Source organism: Aspergillus brunneoviolaceus (assembly GCF_003184695.1).
Source record: "Aspergillus brunneoviolaceus CBS 621.78 unplaced genomic scaffold BO95scaffold_17, whole genome shotgun sequence".
Taxonomy (NCBI): Eukaryota; Fungi; Ascomycota; class Eurotiomycetes; order Eurotiales; family Aspergillaceae; genus Aspergillus; species Aspergillus brunneoviolaceus.
The window spans coordinates 475155-495374 of NW_020290747.1; the positions used below are offsets into that span (position 1 = coordinate 475155).

General features: G+C 49.9%; 4 protein-coding genes across 4 annotated transcripts; 1 reads left to right on the forward strand and 3 right to left on the reverse strand.

The window, feature by feature from the left end:
* Nucleotides 1-2794: 2794 nt before the first annotated feature.
* Nucleotides 2795-4370, reverse strand: BO95DRAFT_69666 (Ulp1 protease family protein). The gene is made up of 7 exons (XM_025592146.1): nt 4083-4370; nt 3984-4011; nt 3887-3901; nt 3783-3832; nt 3679-3698; nt 3069-3620; nt 2795-3006 (listed from the first exon to the last, which is right to left on the reverse strand). Exons 1-7 carry the CDS (start codon nt 4140-4142, stop codon nt 2952-2954), a joined length of 780 nt encoding a protein of 259 aa, XP_025444665.1. The 5' UTR covers nt 4143-4370; the 3' UTR covers nt 2795-2951.
* A 916-nt stretch (nt 4371-5286) lies between these two features.
* BO95DRAFT_69725 (putative Rho guanyl nucleotide exchange factor) lies at nt 5287-11612 on the reverse strand. The gene is made up of 3 exons (XM_025592147.1): nt 11429-11612; nt 6784-11309; nt 5287-6706 (listed from the first exon to the last, which is right to left on the reverse strand). The coding sequence occupies exons 2-3, from the start codon at nt 11299-11301 to the stop codon at nt 5528-5530; spliced, it is 5697 nt and encodes a 1898-aa protein (XP_025444666.1). The 5' UTR covers nt 11302-11309; nt 11429-11612; the 3' UTR covers nt 5287-5527.
* Nucleotides 11613-15641: 4029 nt separating this feature from the next.
* On the reverse strand, nt 15642-15891 carry BO95DRAFT_440843 (uncharacterized protein). The gene has a single exon (XM_025586049.1). The coding sequence runs from the start codon at nt 15842-15844 to the stop codon at nt 15680-15682; it is 165 nt and encodes a 54-aa protein (XP_025444667.1). The 5' UTR covers nt 15845-15891; the 3' UTR covers nt 15642-15679.
* A 1015-nt stretch (nt 15892-16906) lies between these two features.
* On the forward strand, nt 16907-18786 carry BO95DRAFT_69828 (telomerase reverse transcriptase). Its single transcript, XM_025592149.1, has 4 exons — nt 16907-17442; nt 17586-17853; nt 17911-18159; nt 18212-18786. The coding sequence occupies exons 1-4, from the start codon at nt 16987-16989 to the stop codon at nt 18592-18594; spliced, it is 1356 nt and encodes a 451-aa protein (XP_025444668.1). The 5' UTR covers nt 16907-16986; the 3' UTR covers nt 18595-18786.
* The last annotated feature ends 1434 nt before the right edge of the window (nt 18787-20220 follow it).

Sequence of the window (20220 nt, forward strand, 5' to 3'; positions counted from 1 at the left end):
CGGGGCTTCCTTTCGCTCTTGGATCGACGATCCACACTGTTCTCCTTCGACAGGTGAACGATTTTCCCACTATCGCTTGGCTTCATGTGCGGGTGTATGTATCGACTGCTGGTTTACTATACCTCATCATTGGCGTCGCATATCCCCTTTGGTACATATATCCTAGTCCTGTCTTAATCACGCATATTCCCGGCAGAACGATGATCGCAATCTATCTATAGACTTTCCATTGCGGCCGGCACGTTCGATCGTCGCTGGATTGCTCGGGTGGCTTGTCTTTTTATGTCTACTGTGTATACAATTGCTTGTTTCCCCAGAGTATTTCGCCTAATCTGGTTTTGTCATTGGGTCGGCGTTCGTGGTCTGTATTCTTGTCTTGTTGTCTTGTATGGGTGAAACCAATCTCAAGCATTGCAGCCTTCTTTTAAGTGTTCTTGATAGAACAAGTGTATCAGTGTTGTCCATCGAATCCGGCTATTTATTGCGTGCCTTAACAAGTATTTCTGCTTATCTTGCCCATCTTGCTCATCTTTCCACCAACCGAGGTACTTCCATTGAACACCCATCAATATCGTGTGCCTAGCATTAATTATGTTATGACTTCTAAGCTAACTCCCCTTCCTTTCCCCTTTTGCCACAGCCGTCGCCGCTCTTCCCCACCGGAATGATATCAACCGTATGCGAGATAGTGCCACCTCCGCCCACCACTACCATAGAAGCTTATTCACCCAACCTTCAACCAACTCTCAGAAAACGAATATATACACCCGCGACTTCCCGCTCGAGCTACGAATAGTACTCCCTTCGCCTCTCAGAGCGTGTATTACAAACACATACTGTGCAAGTTATGAGCATACTAGTGCACAGATAGATGATCCGATTACATCATCCTCCCGCCGATCACCCAGTCCAAGTGGGTACGGTTGAATGAGACTATTTACATAGTTGCCATCGTTACGTTATACTCCTGTTCCTCATACTTGTACCGAGTACAGTGTTGAGTACATGCTTTCCTCTCCACACTAGCTAGCCACATCGAGTAAGGCCTCTGACGACCAGCTACTCATACTCTAGTAGTACTTCCAGGATAAGGGGCCAGCAAGCGTGGAGTTCCAGAAACCTTGGAAACCTTGCAAACCCCGCGAAAAAGGCAAACCGGTTTGTACAGGACCTGGACCTAGGGACACGCTTTTCTTCCACGTACTACTATGTACGTAGATTACTCCATCCGTTGGCAGTACACACTTGGCCTCCTTTCTATGTGTAAAATACTCGGTATTTTGAATGCACCTCCCCCCCTAATGACGACGATCGCCGATTCTCCCAACAGTCCATGACATGGGGAAAGGTGAGGTTTAGACTCCTATGTATAGTTGTTCAAGGCGACGACTATTACGATCTAGAAGGCTGATCCTCCTCCTCCTCCTTATTCGTATTGAGTGTTGGAAGACAAATCTAAATACGGATGTTGTTATAGCTCCCTCCCTCTCTCTCGGACCTCAGATCATGTATACCATAAACATACCTTACAGGACAAGTCTCTCTTGGTTTATTCTTCCCATACAGTCCCCCCCATCCTCTTATCATTTCCACCGAACAAGAGAGTCGGAGAGAAGAGGCGAGGAATCCCCCGAGGACGACGATCAAAGTAACCTTATTTATACGAAACGTGCTATTGATGTCACTTCTGATCGCCGTCCCATTCAACCACCCATATTCTTTGCCGTGTCCGTGCTGATGTACATAGTACTCGTACTACAGCTATTCTATTGTCTGCCAGAGTGTTTATTCACCATCAAAAACCTGGAACCACCGCCGGTACCTTCCCATCCTACTCCACTGTAGGACAATCCTTTTGTCTTCAAGACTACCCAACTCAGTGGGTTTCATTCTCTCATGCTATGCACCATGCTTCGTCTCCGTCGATATAGCTAGCGCCTTGTATTCATCGGCTACCATGATATTGAGAATCATTACACTACGAAGTAGTTGTAAAAACTCAGCGAGCTCGAGGGTAAAAGTGATTTTGATAAGTCACCGTGCCATGGGTAACTTACATTCGGCGCAACCTGGACGAGACAATCCAGCGAGTCACCGAGAATCCCCAGGCCCGACATCAGAAAACCAAAGGAGGTCAACCCCCCCCCCCCCCCCACCCCCGAGGGCCGTTGTTATACTTGGGAAAATGACAGGAAAAATCCTCCCCAACCCACCGCGTGCCTCGTGCACAGACCTCGGCGGGTCAATGTCAATCTGCCAAGCATTCCGTTGGTATATGCAAGTGACTCGCTCCGTATGTGGTAAATTAATTCAATCGACACCTACCTGCTTGTTTCCATCGATCTTCAGCCCCTTGAGTGCGAATACTCGTCGTCAAGCCGGGTACAGGAGTAGAAGCAGTAGAAGCAGTAGGACCAGAAGCGGGTTCTATACCACCAAGTCTTAAGAGCATCTACTGTACATTCGGCTGAAAGGCTAGGAGGTACTGTGCATGGGATGGGTTAGTCCTCCAATCATACACCATCAGAGACACGAAGCACAGACAAGGCCAAGCCAACCGTGATATCTCATTTCATATGCATTTCAGATAGCTTATTAGTCTGGCTCGAGAGAACAGAGGTATCATGTCATTGCTGAACAAACACAGAATGAAAAGCCAAAGATGATCATGTTAAGAACGCTCATCTAGCCAGCCAGCCAGCCAGCCAGCCATGCTCAGCGTCTTTTATCCATCCCATCTAAGCAACCGACGGCCATGGGTTTGTAGGATTTTAGACCCTCCTCTGCCAGAGGGTAGCGGTGCGTAATGATGAACTAACAATGTAGTGAAGTCGGGATGGAGAGGAGGGACGGGTTGTAAAAACATTAACTGTCCCTCTCCGTCCCTTATTAATATGAGTCCTCCCAACAGCTCCACGCCGTCCCTTCAATTCATATAGAAATAACACCCATCACTCGATCCTGGGCGGACTTGTCGACCTATGACCCATTGGACTCATACTCGCCCTATTCACTATTCATTAGCAACCACACGTAAGAACAATGCACCGAAACCAAGGGAAACATACGATCTTCGCCTCTCCCCCTCCTTCCTGAACCCCTCAATGATCCGCGCGATTTCTTTCCGGCCGGATCTCGCATCCACCTTTCTTCCGCCTAGACTCAAACTGACCTTCTCGTTCGTATTCGCTGTCAATAATCGCTTCAACAAGAGATACCGCATGCTCAAGCAGACGAACACCCCACAGTCACTCCCGTTCTCCTGAACGGGCGAGTCTTCCAAATGGACATATCGGATATTCCGATTCAACAAGTTTCCTAACTTCATCGTCACAGCCTGCGCCTCCCAGAAGTTTCCAGGCGGCAGGGAATCATAATGGAAAGCGAGGCCGTCAACGATCGACACGAGCAGCAATGACCAGTGTGTGCCGCCCTCGGCTTCGGTGACGTTACGACAATCATTGATCGGCAGGAAAACATGCGTAGTACGGGAAAAGTCCGGTAGGGCCTCGCGGAGAGTTCGAGGGTCTGGAGTCTGGAGAATCATAAAGGACATGCTGGGGCGCAGAAGAACGATATTGGCGGATTTGGAATGGGAGAGGAATTCCCGCTCGAGATATCTGGCGCATGTCATCAGTCCTTGATTCGGAGAGAGAAGAGGATCTGGGGCTAACACACTCTTCCCAGAAAGAGATTACCTAGGCAGGTAGGTATATCATGTCAGCTCTGATACCAGCTACGACCAATGTGCATGAATGACCAACAACATGATATCAACGAACATTATCTGTGAGCCAGTCATCTTTTAAAGATTGCATGTCTCCTCTGGTTACTAGAATTCTGGTCAGAATCTCTCCGGATTTTGCGAGGAACGAAGGCAACATACATCGAATATCATGATCTATTCATGAACAAGCCCAATTAGTTGGATTCTTAACACCACGACCGATTATTCACCAGAAGAACCCGTAGCATGAACTCACAGCTTAGGTACGCGTCATCAGGGTTTAACTGCAGTTGGGGAGTCATCTCGATTAGCCAGATGTCTGACACGGAGTATGACCGTAGCCCAGGAAACTCACAGTATCACCGAATCGTTTCATCCTCTTCACCAGTTTGCCTCCTAGGCCACCGTCCCGCATCTTGAGACTTGGTCACTAGATCCGATCTCGCAGTGTCGTTGCGGATGCAGTAGACAAAGCTCCGTCGCAACCCCCGCCTCCGTCCACGCTTGGATTTGGCGACAGGAAAAATGGAATGCCACGCAGCACGTATGCTATGGTGGCTCAAGCTCGAGTATAAGCTGCCCAATTGTGTGAGGGGGTTGTGCTTTGGTTTTGCTGCAGATGCAGGTCAACGGCGATGCGCACGGGTGGGTCTGGAGATGAGGTGTAGGTTGTTTGAGGTGCAGTTATCAGTATACTGTGGTAGTTAATCCTGATAGTCGTCAAATAAGTGCGAGTCTAATTATAACAATCGCGCTCTCTCTAGTGGTTTCGATTTGGTTTCATAGGCGGCAGGCTAAGGCGGCGGAAGACGCAGAAGGAATCGAAGGTTGAACAGCTTAATCGGACTTCGGCGAAAGTGGGCTCTAGTTTTCATGCACAGTAGGCGAATGTGGGGGGTAGAAAAATATAAGGTCGAATTAAGCTACAGACTGAGAACCATAAGGCGGGAAATGAAGGTCCCACAGGCAAGAAGGAAGGATTTAACGAGAGAATCGACCCGACTTCATTAGCGATAGAGAAGAAGGGAGGGAGGGGCCTGTTGTTATCCTCGGCAAATTCCAGCAAGGAGATCTCTCATCAGCCACACCGCTACGCCATGCACGTCACTCCTCGGTGGCTGAGCATCCACCCCCCAAGAATAAGCAGATACAAGATGAATGCGAAGCCGCCCAAGTGGCTGAGGCTTCGTATTAGGTTCTAAGGGTTTAATAGAAATAAATACATTCAAGTCGTATATTTGTGTACTTAGCATTAGTTTGGGATAGTACAGACAGTACTAGACTACATACTTCACTTGCAAGATCGCATCAACAATAAACAATATCTCTTCGTCTTAATCGAGGGGGTATCTAAACAAATACATCTTCAAAGGCATGCATGCAAGCTCTTTGAGCAGAAGCAACACCAATCTTTAACAGAAATGACCGTCTGCAAATCTCCCCCATGGCATGAACTTCACCAACCATCCACCCCACAACCTTTTCATCCAGTCATAACAAGCGCCCAAGCATAATTTCAGACCAGAGAAAGCAGAAAATACTTGCCAACATGAAAGCCCCGCCCAACGCGCTGAGCTCAAAAACAATGAGGGAATATAAGGACAGGTAAGAGGAAATCAATAGTATAAACAATGTCGTACTGTCAAAGGTATCACCATGTAAGATCATAGATGTGTATGACATGCGGAGGCATGAGATTGTAGATTTGGATGAGTCGTCGCCCGGGGAAGAGCCGCACCAAGACATGGTTCCTTAGGCTTGTAACACTTGTAACCGGAGTGAACTTGCAGAACGAGTGCTCTAGTTCGTTAGCTTCGCAAAGTGTTTATTCCAGATCCAGCCGACCTGACGCTCGGGATCATCTTGGTTCTTAGCCAGCCACAGTTCGCCTTTCTCAGCAATGACATCAAAGATCTCGCCTACAACGTATGTCAGATATGGGTAACCAGCTTCTCTTCGAGCGCGATCAATATTGAATTCGTATATACTGGCTGCGAGAAAAAGGACTGCTGGCTCTTTCGGGGGCTCGTGATCCATTGGTGTGTTCTCTTGTGGATTATCCGACATCGGCATCGCTGAGGAGAAGAAGTTCGAGTACTGGCCACTCGACGACGCATGTTGTTCATCAGGCCTAGTCTCTGTTTGGGAGGGACCAATGACATCGACTAAGAATGGGGAGTCGAGGCTCAATCTGGGCAGGCTCGGGAATGACTCAGTATTAGAGCCGGATGCTGCAAGCGACCCTGTTGATGCGCTGGTGACTTGCTGAAGCACTTGGCTTCTAGGAATTTCAGCGGATTCATGGGCACGGCCGGAGAATGTCGAGTCTGCCCTACGTCGCCCCAAAGACACTTGAGATTGGCTGTCGATGCTGGGCGACTGGAAAGGATAGCCGCCGATACTGAATTCCTGAGACGCTTTGGGCGATTCTTCAACCGTCGAGCCCATCCGCGTGCTGACACTGTTCACCGTGGAAGGTCGTCGAGGCGAGCTGATAGTTGCCCCACTCGAAGGCGTGTTGAAGTTGACAAGATTCATGGTGTCGGCGAGCAAGGATCCATTGCAGCTTCCAAGCGAGAGCACCTGCCCTTCAGCATAGTTGAACTTGGAGGACCAATTCTCAACGATCTTTTGAATGTCCTCTGGAAATTCCTCGAATAAGGGTCCAAGATTTCTTTGCAACTGATGAAACCAGGTGGTTTGAATCTGCACAAAGTTCTTCAGACACGCCTCCATCAATTTGGCAGTGAGAGCATAGAGCTTCGGAAGCTCATCCTTGAGGGTTTCATTGAGGGCAATGAATTGTTCCCCTTGTTCCGTCGTCTTCTTGTCAGGCTTGTCCCCTCGGTCCTTTATGCTCTTGAAACGAACATAGTCCATTAGTCGCTTGTCGCGCTTCTTCATCACTCTCTGGGGGCCATCGTGGAGCTTGAGTAGGGTGACCATCGGATCGATGACGCTTTTTCGGACCACCGCAAGCTGAATGATTGAATGGCCACCTGTTAGTAATGGAGATCGACAGGTTCAACTCTTTCTAAGCATGATGTTGCACTTACATGGTCGGGTAAAGCCACCGTCATGATGGCCTGAACAGAGACTTTAAGCTCCCGCCATTTCCCTTCCAGCTCGGCATAATTCGACTGCGCGACATCGACAAATCCTTCGATCGCAGCGACAAATTCGTTGAAACAATCCATTGAACTCTGGACCTCTTTTGTGTATGATTCTGCATCACGCATGACGAGCTGCAGCTGGAAAAAGTTATCTCCAAACTTCTGGGATAGGCTGTCGTATTCTTTATCTTCGAACAAGTCGATGAGTCCTACTTGCTGCTTCAGCTTCTCGGTGCGTCTGCCAAAAGCCTTGGACAAGCCGGTCCGAACATCAGACTCCTTGCGTTTACGTCCGACTACCTGACCCACAAGATCCGCACGCTTTTTCATTTCATTGATTCTGACAGAGATATTGGTAACCTCCTCAAAAGCAGTAATGAGAGCTGTCCGGTCAGGATGATCATTGGGTGTCGAGTCGAGAAGTTCAGACAGTAATAGAGGATACTTCAAAATCCTCTGTACGGGCTTCACCAGTAAGGAGTCCAAATCCCATGCAGTTGTGAGATCGGAAGCCCAATCACGACACTCCTTGAGCCAGATCGCCACTTTCGGGTTTCGCTGCAGAGTTTGGAGCTTTCTATTAGCAGCGTCGTGATTCTTGAGATAATCCGCATAAACCTTTTCCATGCAGCCAATGTGTGCCACAAAAGCCTGTCCAATGAATGTCATTTGGTCCTTCTCATGGTCCGAGAGGCCCATGTTGTCTGATTTGTCTTCGTTCCTTGAAGCTTGGCGATGTCGCGCACTGCGCTTGCTGCTCCATCTTTGCGACTTTGGCATTACATAGACACTTTTCGCGGCTTCTTTCAGGGCGTCTTGGAAAGCCATAGAAAACTGAACGACTTGGTCGGAATTTGCGAAGAGAACTTTGACGTCTTCGGAAGAGAGGTCCAAACATGAACTCGAGGTTCCCTTATATATATCGTCAACAACTTTCATATCCCGACCAAAGGTGTATTCAGTATCAATGAGCTCCTTGATTACGTTTCGTCTTTTCTTCAGCCGCCGTTGTTCGGGCGAAGGCGACTGGGGTTTGGACTGGAGATGCTCAGAGCTTGAATGTGCCAGTGATGTAGCAGAGGAGTGTAGCGTCTCCGGAGATAGCGTCGGTTCAAGCCGCTGCAGAGATGAATTTTCACTGCTCCCTGTGCTGTTTATAGGGTCCAAAGGAGAGAATATCCCATTGATATAGGTGCTGAAACGCTGGTTTGCGATGGTGGCGGCTGAATCATATTGAGTGGGTGGCTGCGCGATGTCGGTTGCCGTTCGCCTATGATCAAGGGTCGAGCTATGTTCATGGAAATGCGAGTCCTGAGGGACCTGGACGTTGACTGCCAGTTCGAGACGTCCTTCTGTCACTTCCTGCGATGGATCCCGGGCGCTTGACGTGTCCAGCCGCGGCGTGGACGCATTGTCTAGTCTAGACGCCGAATCGCTTCGTTCGCCTTGCGGAGTTGAACCATCCGCGGCAGCAACCTGCATCCAATCCATGATCGAAGGAGATGCATGCTCCCAGTCGTCCCGCATGACGAGACTGGCTGCGTATCTGGTCCGCTCAGAGGCAGGCATATCTGTGCTATGGGGGACCGAACTCGCGTCCTCAGACCCGTCGTCTCCCTTCGTATGAACGGCTAGCTGTTGGGGCTCCGGAGAAGCACGTATAGCCGGCAAGGGGAGACCAAGCCCTCGGCCGTTAGCGATCTCTTGGATGTAGAGCTGACTGACTCGCTTGGAGTCCCAGCCCCCGAGCCTGGCTAAGCTAGGGGCACTAGTCAGTGTATAAAGATTGGCTTGTGGCACAGCCTCTGTCTTCAAGTCGTGTGGTGATGTCTGTGTCAATGGATTCGCGGGTGGGTAACCAGTCTCAGACCGAGTACAGGACGACGCAGAACATGAATGAGGTGCAAACTCACTCCCATCAGCGGAATGGCGAGGTGGTTGGATGTCATCAACACTGCGCTCGCACTGTTCGTCTGTAGAATGCTGGTTGTGGAGGGATGATGACCAAGAACTAATACTCCATCGGTGGGACATCTCGTTGTCTGTTGTTTCATGTTGTGTATAGAGATCGCACGGCTCCTGATTTTCGCTGCTGTCCGTATGGTCATCGAAGCCCAGCGCACCCCGTAGCATGATGGGCACCGACTCTTTGTCGTCAGCCTCAGAGAGGCTACAATCTTGTTCATCACATGATGAACTGCTGGAGCTCGACTCGCGTATGTGCATGATTTGAGTCAACAATGCTCGATGCGAAGCATGTTTATTTTGCATGAGGTCGACTTGTGGTTCTATGTCGAAAGCGGTGACATGTGTCTCATTGGATTCCGAGGTTGAAGCAGACACAGGAGCCGCGTGTGCATCGCAGTCACTCTCCAGCTCACCAGCAATAACAGGCTGGTGCCCTAATGTTGGAGAATCCATGGTTGTATGCGACTCAAAGGTTTCAGTTTGCTTCCCCTGCAAGACCACATGTGTATCGACATATAATTGGGGTATCGTCCGCGTTTCTTCGGGCTCTTGCTCCATATTCAACTGCTCGTGACCTACACCCGCTGCTTCGTCTGCGACAGGAAGGTCATCCTTCATGAGCGCAGAGTCACCAAAGTCTTGCTGCTCAGCCTGCAATGCTTCAAGTTCAGCGGCGTCGGTGCCTTTCGTGTCTTCCAATTCCTTATTTCGACGTCGAATCTCGGCCGCTTTCTCCTCCTTTCTCTCATTCTCCTGTACCGTGCGATTGAATGCCTGTTGAATCCTTTCACGTCGGGTCGCAAAGTCAACATTGCCCAACTCTGGCAATCGGCGATCCCGAGGTCGCGAATTCCTAGACTCTCGGTCACGATTAATCTGCCTCTGGAAGTTCGACACGGTTTCAACGACTCTCGATCGTGGAGTTTGGAGGGTAGTATGTGATACGGGTTGCCGAGGCCGGGAGCTCCGGAGGGGTGGCGATTTGGCTGGCGGAGGCGCCTCTATGTAAGCTTCCAAGAGACCACTGCTCTCGGGGATTTGACGACGGGACCGGGCATGGGTGCGTGGTGGTGTTATCAGGACGTGATGATCATTGTGTGACGTGTCACGCTGTGCTTTAGGCGACGGTTTTGGAAGGCGGCTAGTGCCTTTCGGTGGCAGGGGAACTCGAACCGTCGAATGACTTCCAGACCCCGTAAAACCGGTCCTCGAGGGGGTGGAAGACTCGTCTGAATCCGATGTTGAATGAAGGCGGTGAGATGAAATCGGAATGCGAGATTTAGCGTTTGAATGTTCTTGAAATGTTTGAGAACCGGACTGCAAGGGGGCGGGAACAGCCATGTGGAAATCAGAAGGGTGCACGGCCGTTTCCATCGACCAAGTCCCGACGAAATCGCTTTGTGTTCTTCTGTGATTATTCGGACTGCTGCTTGTGCTCACTTCTTCCAAGAATGGGGTACGTCCAAGGTACCATGCGGTGGGTGTTAGTGGTGTTGGACCGGATGAATGGTCTAGGTGGTCTAAGAAAGCGGGACTTGAGCTGAGAATATTCCCCTCAGATCCGCGACGACGCGAAGCAGGGTACCCAGCGCCCAGAAACCCCGTGTCGACACTGAGTTTCTCGCCGAAGATTGCACGTCGGGGATCTCTATCTGAATTGCGGGTGTTCAGGATATTCCCGCCCTGGTCAATTGGTCGAAGCGGTAGAGAAACCGGATCCGACGTGTCTTCACCAAAGGTATTTAGGGAATGCCAACGAGGAAGCTCTTGTGCATTGGCCGTGTCGTGAGCCTCACGCGAACGAGGAAGCGCTCCCGATCGATGTGATCCTCCTACTGGGCTGGTAGGGCTAGCAGCCCTCGATGGCGCCCGAGATCCAGCTGTGAGTGACGAAGGAACGGGGAGAACCTGGTCGCTATTGTTATTAAACTTGTTGACCAGGTCTTTGAATGATGTCTGCCTGGCCCTGGTCGTCGAGGCCCGCGCGGAGGAGCCCCAAGCGGAGTTACCACCAACGCCCTTATACGACGAGTCGGAAAATGAACGACCCTGACCCGCACTCCCGCTTGAGGACTCGATCGAATGTATTGGTACCGAGGAAACACGCTGGAATAGATGGGGACGCTGCTCTGCGGTTACGTCACTCTGGTCTTCGCCCACAGCACCATCATTCACAGTATAATTGCCTGTGGGCAGTTGCGCTCGATAAAAGTCGTCAGGGTCAGGCGAAGATCGGCCAGAATTGTCCTTATGATCGTCGGAGGGAAGAGTTGCAGGTAGGGAGTAAGGTTGCAGGCTTGTGAAACTCGGTTCAGTGGGATACGTTTTACCCGACAGAGAAGGAGAGAAGGAGGGCGCGGCTAGGGAGACGTGGTAAGGGTCGTTTGACAGGGAACCGTAATAGGAATTGTGAATATCGTGGGTGTCTGAGGAAGATAACCGCGGGCTGACGTCCAAGAGCCGGGAAGCGTGTTCAACATCACTCCCGGTCATCTTGCATCCTTCAGGCGGAGAGTCAGCGGATTGTCCTCCTTCGACTCTGCCCTTTTCCCAAAGAGAGGTGGGCAAGGGAGGAGGCTGGATGAGAAAAAAATCAATGCGAAAAGAAAGGAGCAAGTACCCAATAGAAGATTTGGTTGGGAAGGGGTGGGTGTTTTCCAGGTCAAAGGTACTAATCTCTTGATGCGTTGTTCGCCGCTGGTAGGCCACCGATGAGGTTGCAGGTTAACCGGGCCAGAACTATAAGGCAATCATCACCGGGTAGTACCACCCGAGCACGGCGTCATATTTGAGACGAGTTGAGACCACCAAGCCAGAGAGGGACGATTCGAAAGCCGTACCACCGAAGACCGGAAGATTTGTCAAGCTGCTGGACTCAAAATAGAAGCGGGGACTGAAGGAACAACAAACTGCGAGACAGCCGTCTGTCAGCAATGACCCCCAGGTGGATAAAGGGCGACAGAGAGAAAACCAACAACAGCAACAATTCCTGTTGGGTCAGACGACGGGCGGAACAAACGTTTGCACGGCGTCGAGCAGGGGTGAGGGGGTGAGGGGATGTAGAGGAGGTAGGTTGGTGGTAATGTGGGTGATGGTTGACGGAAGCAAGAGAAAGAAGAGGGTGTGTGGGAAGACGTAACAAGCGGGCCGAGAGGGGAGGGGTTTGTTGAGGTCAAAGTGGCAGGGCAGGGTAAGACCGTAGTCAAATAAAAAAGAGAAGAAACAAACCATTCATTGATTCAATTCATTCATGGATGGATGACGAACAGCAACCAAACGGTACCCATCAAGTAATCGATAGGAAAAGCCCAGACCCAGTGTATCCAGTCAGTCCAGTGTCGGGTTGCTTCCTATCGATTGGGAAGGGCTGCAGGTGGGCCGACTACTTTCAGATGCCCCGTTTGATGGATTGGAAGGGTGTGGGTGTGGGTGTGGTCACTGTGTGCGTGTGTTCCCTCTAACATTTGTTTTTCTTTTTCCTTTTCCTTTTATTTCTGTTTCCAGAATTTCTTCTTTGATTTTGGTAGGGTAAGGGGACTGGAAGAATTACAGATTACTTGATGCGTCGGTAATTTTTTTGGTACTGGGGAGCGACTACCTAGTAACTTACTAGTGACGGCAAGAATCGACCTTGGGTTTGAAAGTGGATGCGGAGAAGGTGGATAATCAGGAGTAAAAAGCGAGGGGAATCCACCCAAGGAATTGACCAGAATTCTGAGACGAAAGGGTGACGGGTGTGCAGAGGGCAGAGGGGGTAAAGGGAAAAAAAAGAAGAAGAAAAAAAAAAAAAAAAAAAAAAAAAAAAAAAAAAAAAAAAAGAACCCCTCCCCCTGCCCACACCCCCCATTCTAGAACTAGTCGAAGAAAACCAATATAGAAATTGTATGATAATAACAATGTTAACCCGACCGAGGGCCCCTAAAAAAGAGACTTTCTCTTGACATCCTAAACCGCCAGAGTTTGAAGACAAAAAGAAATCCACAGACAAGGCCAGATGGAAAGACTGGATGAGAGAGCAAGAACCGCGAGGCTATCTAAGAGGCTATAGTCTAGTAGGTACTAGGTAATCTACCTATCTACTCCGTACTGAGTTAATCAGTACTAGTCAGGTATGTAACTACTGTACTAATCCCTACCTCGCCCGTCTGCTCAGCCTTCAGCTCAGCCTTCAAAATTCTGTAACTACAGTCATAATACACATCCTCTCCGGGTGTCTCGCCCTGCAGAGGTTCATTCCAGATTGAAGGGGCAACGTGTGGCCGACGAGAGAAGAAGATTCGATGAGTCGATTTGCGAACACCTCCACGGGTCCAGTGGCGGAATCTCCGTGCGCACTTCGATTTCATAGGTAGGCTGGTATCTGCCTGACCACCGGAAGATGATGGGATAGTGCTGGAGAGAATTCCGCAGATAGTTTAGTAGACGAGACAGAAATCGATTGATCTGCTATGGCTGGACGCGAGCATGGAAGCCATAAAGAAGTCGGCACATGAACTCTATTCCCTTCCATTGGAGACACAACCGTTAGTGGTGTTAGTCGGATCGGGACTCGTCGTCCCTTCGGGCGTTCCATGGAACACTTTCCCCGCTGAGCTTTGTTCGCTGTGGCGCCTATTCTTCAAAGGGCTGGATGAACTACTATCGATCTGCCTCGACCAAAACTCCTCAAGATTGGCATACTTGAGGTATGTGCGAAAACCGTCTCGTCCATACGTCTATCTTTGTGCATATATATCTCTTCCCGGTTACAATCAAGAGAGCTTACTCCAACTTGACGTACACAGAAGATAAGGGTCCTAATTTATTGTGCTGAGTCGACGCGGTAATATACCTTGGCTAGCCTGGTATTCATTCTCTTCCATTTTTGCAGGATTCGAACAAATGACTTGTACAATATGGTTCTTACGATCTCCGCGCCCAGTTTCTTGGATTGTCAGGTCTTTGACAAGCAATACAAATCACCGATTCCTTTCCATGTGCGTTATAACCCTGCATAGTCTATTTCACTATAACATCAAAGGTTCCAGATTCCGGAGCTTGGCTCTTATGACTTTCTCTTTTCGGTCGAAGCAGGAGGACAATGCCATCGGCGATCGACTCCTATTTCCGAGCCTCGCAAGCTGTAGTCGATTTCGCATCCGTCCCAACACGGTACCGCTTCATGCTGCGACTTTTGCCTGTCTTAAATGACAGTAAGACGGCGCAAGGGAAAGATGGGTCCATTTCGACAGTTGCCGGGAACGCAAGCAGAACTGCCCCAGTAGGTTATTATCACGGTCGCACAGTAAATGTCTAGGCGAGACAAGTAAAAGGTGGCACACGGGGCACCAGCAATTTCACTCCGTACTACCCCAGTCTACTAGTATCCTGCGTAGACAGATTTTGCCTAAGGTCAGCCATGCAGAACGATCGTAGTGCCAATTGGGGACTGCCGATGTCCAGGTTTTCACTGTACTCCGTGTACTACTAGATTCTATAATTCGAGCTAGTCTGCAGGCAATGAGGCATACCAGATCACTCGTGTTGTACTTAGCCTATACATATACTCATCCCACCACAAGATTGCCGTATCATATATCCAGCAGCTTGTGATTGGAATACAAAGAAGGCTCTTCTAAGGTGCTCACCAATGGTAGAACGATCACTTTCATTTGCAGAGTGCATCTGCACCAACTTAGCGTCCTCTCCGGAAAATTTCATCAGCCTCCAGGATGTCCGGAGAACAGGCTTGACGTACTGTACCTGACTGGATCCACTTGAGCATGTTCGGCCTATGGACGATTTGTGATTCGGAGTGGGTGACATGATGCCGGGTGACGATGTTAAATATCTTACTGGCTGGTCAGCCTCTGTTCGGCTCGTCGAGGATATACGGAGTAGAGACAGAACAATAATGATGAGATCCCTGTCTCCTACAGCCCAGGATACCCCCGGAGGCACACCGCTTCTCTTTGACGATGGTCCGTTGGCCTGTCTTCCTTGCAGTTGAGAAAATGTCCCACAGATACGGAGTGGATGTACTTGCTTTCCCAGGGCGAATCTCAGGGCCGTGATCATTCTTTTTCCTCCCAGGAGGCAGACATAGATAGTAAGCAGTTACACCATAAACCCCCAGCATTTTGCCAATCTCGTTCAAACAACACCAAACACCTGCTGAGGGGAGCATGTTGAAGCGCGAGGCTGACGTTGTGGGGATGCAATGCGGCAATCTGTCTTTCCTTGCTACGTAGGCCGCTGCTAAAAGCCTAGCGCGGCGACCTTTCTAGACCACCGTCGTTCCAAGGATCTGGCACAGCCGACCATCCTTGTCCGTGCGAGCACCATGGCTATGATTATTACTACGTGCGATATTTGGGGTCATGATTGCCGGACGACAACCTCATTGTGATACTATTATTATTGGTGACCAGCCCCATCTCTTTCCGGAGCCTCGATCTCCTGGCCCATTCAAAAGGGAGGGTCCAATTCCCCATGCTTGTAATCCTGTCACTCGTGGCTTCTGCTCAGTGAAACAAAAGCGGCGGTAAAATAAGATGAAGACCGAACCCCCGTGGTTCTGTCCTCAGTTGACCACACATTCAAACAAAGTAAATCCTTTGGGGAAAAAAAGGTAGACAGATCAACATCATCATGCAGCAGACAGGTGCTACTTCCGCTAAGCTTGAAGGATGGTCTGCACCGAGCATCTTTAAGCTCAAAACAGAGTACCGGTACGTATGTACGTGTACAAAGAGAGTTCAATCAATAAAAACTGTTAAGTTATCACTAGCCACCCGCCGGCCCGCCGGATGTCGCTCTCTTGCATCCCGCAACCCTTTTGACAGACACCTGCAAATGCTGTCTACAAGAGACAGCTTCCAGTTGAGATACATCAATATTTCAACATTGCGAAACAGATAGCAGCAACATTTGCTGCTGACTGCTGTCTTTCACCATAGGAGTCAGTGCCGATGACGAGTATGCTCTCTCGTGTGCAACTATTTCGCGGTTGGGCCTGTAGGGGCAGAGATCGGCAGTCGCTTGAAAAGGTTTTCATGGTCACCGTTATTCAGCGAGGCACCTGAAGCAAGCCTTCTATTACCAGTCTAATACATCGTGACTGGATCTTACTTCACTTTCGGAAGAGCTGTACAACAAGACACACGGTGTTGTGTGTACCGAGGATTATCCTCGGTGCCTCTCATCGCCCCCTAGAGGTGACGGGTCGGCAGTTTCGAGCCATACATGGGATCCTCGATCATTTGCCGTCCTTTTTCTTTTTCCTCTTCTTGTCTTTTTTCTAAGGATCTGCGCCCCTGGCATCCACTGGGCTAGGACTTCACGGAGCAGAATTTGGACATATCGCAGACCGAACAAGGTTCATGTAGACAATAGGTGATCGTCCCAGCACCCTAAATCTGATAGAGTTCGCAGGCTGCAGGATCGCACCGCATTCCAGACGGGGGAGAGCTCGCTTCGAACAATACGGTAGGTGCCCGGAAGGTTCCCCCTTCCCTTCCTTCTCCTTTCTGCTACATGCACTTTCTTCCTTCCCCAGCTCGGGTGCCCATCAATAATTGAATCACCGAAGACATGTTCCATTGGGGAATAGCTTACGTCGAGGAGTGGAGGGGGAGGGGGTTCTTTTGTCTCACTGTAAAACACCACCTCACCTCATCTCTGTTCGATCGCCCAAAACGGACTAGCTCCCATTGATCGCCAAACTGGGGAGAAAAAAAGGGACCGCAAGGCTGTGTGGCCTTCCCGGAGTCCCTTAGTTTAGTAAGTTAACATAGTAAGTTACTCGTTAGAGTAACTAGGTGGTACTCCGTACTTGACTGTCTGTCTATTCCTGTATACGAAAGGACCTTACCCCGAAATGGGGTGTTGCTGCGCTTGCCAGGTGGCCGGAAAAACTGTTCTCAAACTGCTGCAGTGGGACAGACAGCCTGCCCAGTGTGCCTCTTATCTTTCTTGATTGGCTTGTTTCTACGCGATCCAGGAGTAGCGCGTCCTGGCGCGTCCCGAGTCCCCAGTCACTCATCCGCGCGCTTCCTCTTCTCCGCCAAGAAGTATCTACTTACATTGGCTGACTGGGTCAGCTACGTCCATCATAGTTCGTCGCCCGGCAAAGGCGCCGGGAGATCTGCCTGTCGTCCGAGTGAAGCTGAGGAGCGATTGGATCTCGTCTCCTTTTACATGGGGAAAAAGAGGAAGAGGCCCGTGAAGGGCAAGCATGCGCAAGGCCATTCGTCGCAGATTCGCATCACTGCGGCCTCCACCGGTTTCAGGAATCAAAGTGGCTTTTCTGCTGACCACGCGACCAAACTCACGCACCCGGTAATATCGCTTTACTACCAGGAAGTGGTCACATTGAGACAGTTCCTCCTGCGCCAAATACCATCAGCCTCACGGTCCCGTCGTCGAAAAATCGCATCAGTCCGAACGGATCTCGAAGAAGGCGCCAATGACTCGTGCTCGAATTCACAGCGAGAACTAGCTATTCTCCTTGATTCTACTTTGGTGGGGATCACGCAAGACCCATCCCCTGCCCGTGATCAGGAACGAAGCCAAGAGCTGGCTGCGTTGCGCAAATCTCAACCCAAGTCTCAACTAGCGAGCACAGACACTGGTCCGCCATGTGCACAAGCAGAGGTATGACTCTCACACGAGTTTGTCGTATTTCATCCCGACAGCGCTGTATCTGCTTGCGTTCTAGCTCATAAAAATCACTCCCTTGTGAATGATACTGAGCATTGAATGAATATGCGCACAGAAAAGCTGACTTGATTCTGTAGCTTGTGGACCGTGCTATAGCATTGATCTGGAAGCCATTTCTCTCCGAGTCCAAGAAAAGGCCGCATCACCTTCTGACCCGGGGATTTCGAAGTGTTGTTGAGACGCACTTCTCGAATGAAAATGTTCAGAAGCTCAAAAGTGCCCCTTGGACGGAGGTCTTGGGATTACTGGGCAATAATGGGGAAGTCATTATGCTGTATCTCTTGTGCGATTGTGGGATTTTCACAGCCTTGGACTCACGCAAAGGCATATACCACCAGATCTGCGGTTCGTCCTCCTCATCAAGTCACATGGAGGTGATACACGACTGATTGAATGAGCTAGGATATTCTCTCGAGAAACTTGATCCCATCAACACGAAGCCACAGCAAATATCCTTAGAGCCAAATTGTTCCACCACTGGCAAAGGATCCGTGGCGGTTAAGGATGGCCAGCAGATGACGGTAAATTGCTGTTCGAAAAGCCAGTCGAACTGGCGGACGCCGAGTGCCATTGTTTTCAATCGTCACCGCATGCTTTACGCTTCGCCCATGCCTGTCACCAAAGGAAAATCAAAATTGGGCCTAGGGAACCGTAAGTAGTCCCCAGTCCTTTCTCGCTATCATTATACTCATAAATGGTGTAGATGTCCTCAACCATTATTCCTCGTCCATCTCGCAGTCCAAGGCCGTGCACGTCATGCAACACATTTTCCCCTTGCAGTTTGCACTGACAAACGTTTTCAAACCTGACCCGGAGAACGACTTGAAGTTTTCATCGCGTGAAGATGAGATCGCAGCGAAATCAAGGAAGCGAAAACGATCTTCCACAGACTCTGAGCATCAGATCACGAACAATGAACGAGTCAAGCCGGTGAAGATCCCAAAGCGCCTTCAAGGACAGGCGTTGGAGCTGGTTCGACAATTACTCAATCGCCATAAAAGCTGCCCGTACGGACACTTGTTGGACTACTACTGTTCTTCCGAGGTAGGTGTAACTAGCGACCCTACGAGTGATATAACAAGCTAAGAATCTAGCGTATTGGTCCATGGAAACTCGGCCCACGGGACTCCCAATCGAGCGCTGAATTGAACCCCCCGGCGTCCGAGAAGCTGACAACCCAGGAACGAGAACTCGAAAGGTATGCATTGAATGGGGATGTCTCTACTTCGGAAGGTCAGAAAGAGCATGATCATATCGAAAGACCCGCGTTTGTCGCGGGGGAGCCGGCGATCAAATCAGCAACTGTATTGAAGCCCAGTTTGACGGACTATGCGACCCCGACCTCTTCCATCTCAGCCTATTGTCAAGCCGCTATCCGTAAATTGATTCCACCACAATTCTTCGGCGCCGGACAGAACAGAATTCGCAATCAAAGTGTAATTTTCAAGTACGTTGATAGGTTTGTCCGTATGCGACGGTACGAAAACATGTCCCTCCAGGAAGTGTGCAAGGGCGTTAAGGTTTGTTTGCACAAACTCAAGATCGACATCGTGTCATGCATGCTAACGGGCCGATTATTGCTTGCAGATATCTTGCATATCCTGGCTCGGTCCCGCTGCTGGCCGCGATCAACTTGTCGATCCATCACATCATAAGCTTTCGCTCACCGACCTGCAGAAGCGCACGGAACTCTTTCATGAGTTTATGTACTACTTATTCGAATCCATTCTCATCCCCATGATTCGTGCAGCCTTTTATGTCACCGAATCTCAGTGCCACCGAAACCGGCTGTTCTATTTCCGACACGATGTCTGGCGTACCTTGACCGAGCAGCCAATAGATGAACTGCAGGCTTCTATGTTCGAAGAATTGAAGCCGGAAGAAGTTCAACAGGTGCTAGGTCAGAGGACTCTGGGGTATGGATCGTTACGCCTCCTACCAAAAGCCACTGGTATTCGTCCCATCGTGAATCTCAAACGACGGATGCCATCATCGAAACGCACTGTGAATTCCACGGTCGGTCCCATCCTCAGTGTGCTGAACTACGAGAAGATGCACAATCCAGCTCATTTAGGTTCGTGCCTAAATTCGGTTGGGGAGTTGTATTCTCGGCTGAAGAGGTTCAAGAGGGATTTACTCGCGCGACAGCCGGTGGCTGTAGGTTCATTGTCTTTACCTCGGCTTTACTTCGTCAAAGTCGACATCCAGTCTTGCTTTGACACTATTCCACAACAAAGTATGGTTCGTCTCGTCGACAAAGTGGTTTCTGCAGACGCATATCATTTTACAAAGTACGTCGAGATGAAGCCGGCAGACGAGTTTAACAATATGTGGCCGCTTCATGGGCAGCGGCAAAGCCGGGCCTGGAAGAGATGGGTGGGTAGAGCAGCTCCAACAAAGAGTCCCCTGAATTTGCAAGAATTAGCCAGCAGAGGAGGCACGAGCCGACGAAGGAATACTGTCTTTGTGGATACATTCTGGCAATGGGAGAAGCATTCCGATGATCTACTTGACCTTCTCGAAGAGCATGTACGGAACAACATGGTCAAGTTCGGAGAGCGCTTCTTCCGCCAGCGCAACGGTATTCCCCAGGGCTCGGTCCTCTCCAGTCTGCTGTGTAATCTTTTCTACGCGGAGATGGAACGGGAGGTGCTGGAATTCCTCCGATCCGACAACACTCTGCTTCTTCGCTTGATCGATGACTTCCTACTC